Source organism: Rutidosis leptorrhynchoides, chromosome 11 (genome assembly GCF_046630445.1).
Source record: "Rutidosis leptorrhynchoides isolate AG116_Rl617_1_P2 chromosome 11, CSIRO_AGI_Rlap_v1, whole genome shotgun sequence".
Taxonomy (NCBI): domain Eukaryota; kingdom Viridiplantae; phylum Streptophyta; class Magnoliopsida; order Asterales; family Asteraceae; genus Rutidosis; species Rutidosis leptorrhynchoides.
Window position 1 is genome coordinate 356,421,983 of NC_092343.1, and position 5,471 is coordinate 356,427,453.

A 5,471-nucleotide genomic window follows, 5' to 3' on the forward strand; every position below is an offset into this window, starting at 1 on the left:
GCGGCTCGGATACCACTGTTGGAAAACCGTGTGTACTTTTAAGTTTATTCTGATTAACGCAGCGGATAGTTAAAATAATAATCTTTTATTATTTCATAAAAACATTTACAAGATTATATATTCATATATTTAATGAATATGCACACGATTAATTTATCCCAATGATCCAATTACACCATAATAATTGTCATGAATATTAAATCATAAGATGAGTTAACGATACACCTTTCTTGAAGAACGAAGAGAAACCTACGATCAAAAGTATGACCGTCTCTTTGGATAGCCCACACTTTCTTGAAGAACGGAGAGAAACCTACGATCAAAAGTATGACCGTCTCTTTGGATAGTCCACACTACACTTCAAACGACCGTCAATGAGTACTAGTCCAAACTCAAATATCGTATTAATATAATCCAATTATATTAATACATTAATCGATAATACTCTGTATGTTGAGATTTATCAAAGAAAAGCAAAACAAATATGTTATTTTTTCTCTCTTCTCTCTTACTGATCTCATAACCCAACGATCATATATATATGAATATATGATATACTCTGTTTGTTTGGTAGCAAAAAACAAATCAAAAGAATATATTGTTTTCGATTTCTTTGTCTGTAATATCATATTTCTTTGATTTGGTTTTAAAAAGTCGTATTTCTCAAATACTTTAGGAGTATGTTATGTAACTTATAATTAATAATTTCTATCATGTCGCTTTCATGTGAATAGTAAATTAATTAATTTCGTTTCATTTACTATTCATATGAATAGTAAATGAATTAATTTCGATTTACTATTTTGTTACTTGAGTAATATATATACATCATATATATATTTTATTTGACGTCTCGGTGTATATGTGTGTGACCCCGAAGGCTCAAATGAAGTTGGCCATATAGTTATATGTTGTACCTTGCACATTAATCATACACTTCTTGCTAGAGATTCGTTCATCGTTTAAAAAAGAAAATTAAACTTGGTACCTTATGCTACTGCATATGGCCATAAGCCAATAGCGGAGCCACCATCTTTTAGACATCATCGTGTATGTATCATATGTGCATGTGCACATTTTGAACACTAAAGATCAACTGTATCTTTACTTTTACTCAACTGAAATATTGAAAACTGAAAAAAGAAAGAAAGCAAAAGTGAGTTAAAGGGCTAAAAAAAGACATTATCTTCTGACTAACAAATCAAAGTATAAACTTTGACACATAAGCCAATATCTAATTTATAAATAGTCTCATTCCTCCCTTCAGTATCCTCATACTCACTTCTCTAACAAGTTCTGAGTGCCCCCATTAAGTTTAACATCTGCAACCCCTCTTTCTCACTTCACTCATAATCTTGACCACTTTTGCAGGAACAAAAATGAAGTTTCTTGATGTATGCGTACTCGTCTCCATCGGCTTGTGCTCAATAACAATAATGGCTAATGCTAATGGCAGATCATGGTCTAATGCACATGCCACCTTCTATGGAGGTCAAGATGCTTCTGGTACAATGGGTAAGATTATTTCTGGATCATTAGAACAATATTTTTGTCCATCTAGTTTTTAAAGCGGCAAGTTTTACTAATTTACTTATCAAAATGACAATTTTGACTCATTTAGGTATTAGAAAGTAGGGGTGTTCATCGGTTATATTGTCGGTTTTTTTGGTTTGATTTATTCGGTTTTGTAAATTTTGGAGGTAAAACCAAAAACTGACACAAAATTTGAATGCATGTTCAAAAGTCAAAACTGAAAACCGTTCGGTTTCGGTAAGGGATGATTCTCACACACACTTTTTTGATCCTCACACACCTATTTTAACCTTTTACTCTTTTAATAATACTCAATTGGTGTGTGAGGATTAAAAAAGTGTGTGTGAGAATCATCCCCTTTAGGTAAACCCAAAAATTAATAATATAATCAAAATAATCATAGCAAATTAATTTTAAATTGATATTTTATTTTAAAATTGTTTTCAAACTATATATTAACAATTTAAGATATTATTAGTTAAATTCAGCTTTCAATTCGGTTTTCAGTTAAACCGAATTCGAAAAAATAAAACTGAAAATCGAATTAAAATTTGAAAACCAAACCGAAACTGAATTCAAATTCATTTTGTTTTTTTATCAGTTTTCATTCAATTTGTTTTTCTAGTTAATAAGTTGAAACCAAATATTGAACACCCCTAATACTATAAAATAATTTCCAGGAGTTTTCTTGAAAAAACTAGTCAAATCCAATTCAAAGATAACTCTTTTCAACATACCAATCTCTACATGTTACCCTGGCTCCTGCACATTATTGCCTGCATTGCAGCAAAACAGGTACACCTATTCTTTTAAAATTGATCCGAATCTGAGAGTTTGAACGTAATTGCAGGAGGAGCATGCGGATATGGAAACCTATACAGTCAAGGATATGGTACAAACACAGCTGCACTAAGTACTAATCTGTTCAATAATGGTCTTGCTTGTGGAGCTTGTTTCGAGATCAAGTGCTCAAATGATGCCCAATGGTGTCTCCCTGGATCCATAATCGTTACAGCTACAAACTTTTGTCCCCCAAATAACGCTCTTCCGAATAATGCTGGTGGATGGTGTAATCCTCCAATGCAACATTTCGATCTCACACTACCGATCTTCAAACACATTGCTCGAGAAAAAGCTGGAATAATACCGGTTCAGTATAGAAGGTGAAAAAACGTAATTTACCTATTTACATTACATTTTAATATTTCATGTGTCCTCTATTTATAAAGTAAAATTTAAAACTTTGATGGTAAAAGGGGTTTCGGGTCGGCCCAACCCAATTAGTTAACTACTTAACGACTTAACCTAATTCATTAAGTACCACTACCGTTGTAAAAAACCCCGATTACTCCCGTTTAATCCCCGATTACTCCATTTTACGAGCAGACTAATACGATTTTCTTAAAATCCGTTAATTGATCGTTCAACGTCGGTTAATGGGTCAAAATCGAATTTTTTTTGGTCAAAGTCCGCCAAAGTTCAAATTGGTCAACATTTAACATGAATCTAAACTAATATTTTTATTAGTTTAGAACTTTTGAACAAATGAAAGATTATGTCTAATACTTTAAACAATTAGGTTAAAGGTTATGTTTGTATTTATGGTTTACTTATATATTTACACATAATTAAAATCTAATATTTAAATGTATAAAAAGATAGATCAGATTACTCCCCAAGTTGCCGATTACTCACTCCAAAGTCCAAAACGATTACCTCCGAATAGCGATTTTCGCAACCTTGTAAAGGGTTTCGGTTCAGCTCGTTAACTACTTCACTTGCTTATTGTTCCCATATTTCGTGTAGCTACACAAGGTAGTAATCTACAAATGCACATATACTAACTCGTGCTTTGAATTTGGCAGAGTTGCTTGCAGGAAGATTGGTGGAATAAGGTTCACGATCAACGGCCATTCATTCTTCAACCTAGTGCTCGTGACCAATGTAGGTGGTGCAGGAGATGTTATTTCGGTTTCCGTCAAGGGGTCAAATTGCAGAACATGGCAAGCAATGTCTCGTAACTGGGGACAAAACTGGCAAAGTAACACTCTCCTAAATGGTCAATCGTTATCGTTCAAGGTTACAACGAGTGACAAACGAACGATCATTTCAAACAACGTTGCACCACCTAACTGGTCATTTGGGCAAACCTACACTGGAAGGCAGTTCTAGTTTATTAACCGGGTTATGATTCGTAATTCAAGATTTTTACTACTAATCTTAGTGTTGTAATTCTCATGTAATTTAGTAATCAAGATCCGATTTCATGGGCGCTTTTTAAACGACCCAGATTGGATGATTAAACTAAACTTCAAAGAAAGATTTGAAGATTGGTGTGTTTTTAGAGAGCACCTCTTATTTACAACGCCAACAAGGGTTGGTAGTTGTTATTTAGTCATTTTAGTAATCTGTTGAGTGTTTAATATTGTAACCATACCCAAACAAGTGTGGTATAAATTTCTTTTTTTTTTATGGTCTGATAATTACATCATTTAAGGTTTTTAAAGTTATTGGAGTTGTGATTATAAACATATTGTATGCTCTAATGTGTGTATAAAAAGTCCAGAGTTGCAGCTCAAAATCATTGTTACTAATACATTTTTTTTTTTTTTTTTTTTTTAAAGCATTGTTACTAATACATTATTTTCTTCTATTAATAAGATTAAGTTAATAAATATATCACTAGATATGTATCATTGGTTCACTATAAGACCTTCTCTAACCATGGTTTGTTGGCCTTGTGTGCTAGCAACACCCCTTACGCCTCTAAGACCACTGATAATGGTGATTGTGACGTGGAATGGATGAGATGCATTTTTTTAGGCAAGTCAGTGACTGGACCATAGCAACGAAAGGGAAAAGTTGTTATAGGGGGCTTTTGTCAAAGGAAGACAATGACGTGCCATTTTATTTTTGATTTTTTGTTTGGTTATTTTAATTAGTTTATATTTATTACATAAGATAAAATGTAACACTACATATAAAAAAAAGTTACATTAATAAAAAAAATTACATTAAAAAAAAACAGTTACATTTAAAAAAAAACGTTACATTCATCAAAAAAAAAAAAAAAAAAAAAAAAAAAAACGTTACATGAATTAAAAAAAATAAAAGACTAGTTTGTAGAACGAAAGTTTGGTGGAAGGTTCCAAATATGAGCCGTTAAATCTTCACGTAGTTGATCATGTACGTTTCGATCGCGAATTTCGTTTTCTTGTGATTTACGATCTTTGACTCTTCTCCTAATATTACTACGCGGCATGTTTTTGGGTTTATCTAACCATACTTGTTCCCAAGTACTCAAGGCAAAACCGTTATCTTCTTGTATCATGTTGTGCATAACAATGCAACTGTACATTATCCTTCTTATCTTGTTAACGTTCATAACTCGTGTCGGAGTTTTTAAAATTGCAAACCTACCTTGTAAAACACCAAATGTACGCTCTACGTCCTTTCGAACACTCGCTTGAAATCTAGTAAATTTGACTCGTGACTCATCAATAGGCGTCGAATATCCCTTTATTAAGGTTGTCCAATCAGGATATATCCCGTCTGTCAAGTAGAAACCAAAAGGATAGACGTGTCCGTTTACTTCAAACGAAGACGGTGCAGCTCTATCCATTTTAAGTGAATCAAACAACGGAGAATGATTCAACACATTTATGTCGTTGTTTGAACCAGCCATCCCAAAAAACGAATGTCATATCCACATATTGTATGAAGTAACCGCTTCAAGCATGATCGTAGGGTGACCGTGATCACTTATATTATGTTGACCTTTCCATGCAACGAGACAATTTTTCCAAGCCCAATGCATACAGTCAATACTACCTAACATTCCTTTAAAACATGTTTCTCCTCGTGTGCCGAATACAACCGAGCAACGTCAGTTGTCGTCGGCTTCCCCAAAAACTCCATTTTTTATTGATAAAAGTTAA

The 5,471-nt window shown here is 33.1% G+C and overlaps 2 protein-coding genes across 2 annotated transcripts; one reads left to right on the plus strand and one right to left on the minus strand.

Annotated features, from left to right (window-relative positions):
• Positions 1-1,296: 1,296 nt before the first annotated feature.
• On the plus strand, positions 1,297-3,769 carry LOC139876420 (expansin-A15-like). Its single transcript, XM_071863731.1, has 3 exons — positions 1,297-1,515; positions 2,384-2,696; positions 3,399-3,769. The coding sequence occupies exons 1-3, from the start codon at positions 1,380-1,382 to the stop codon at positions 3,703-3,705; spliced, it is 756 nt and encodes a 251-aa protein (XP_071719832.1). The 5' UTR covers positions 1,297-1,379; the 3' UTR covers positions 3,706-3,769.
• Positions 3,770-4,648: 879 nt separating this feature from the next.
• Positions 4,649-5,218, minus strand: LOC139875867 (uncharacterized). Its single transcript, XM_071863158.1, has one exon. It carries the CDS (start codon positions 5,216-5,218, stop codon positions 4,649-4,651), a length of 570 nt encoding a protein of 189 aa, XP_071719259.1.
• Between the last annotated feature and the right edge of the window lie 253 nt (positions 5,219-5,471).

What these genes read in the sequence shown, in the direction of transcription:
- LOC139876420 (XM_071863731.1), top strand. Translation starts at nt 1,380, where the DNA reads ATGAAGTTTCTTGATGTATGCGTACTCGTCTCCATCGGCTTGTGCTCA. An exon ending in AGATGCTTCTGGTACAATGG is followed by an intron (nt 1,516 to 2,383) that starts GTAAGATTATTT and finishes ACGTAATTGCAG; the next exon opens with GAGGAGCATGCGGATATGGA. An exon ending in ATACCGGTTCAGTATAGAAG is followed by an intron (nt 2,697 to 3,398) that starts GTGAAAAAACGT and finishes TGAATTTGGCAG; the next exon opens with AGTTGCTTGCAGGAAGATTG.
- LOC139875867 (XM_071863158.1), bottom strand. Translation starts at nt 5,218, where the DNA reads ATGGCTGGTTCAAACAACGACATAAATGTGTTGAATCATTCTCCGTTG.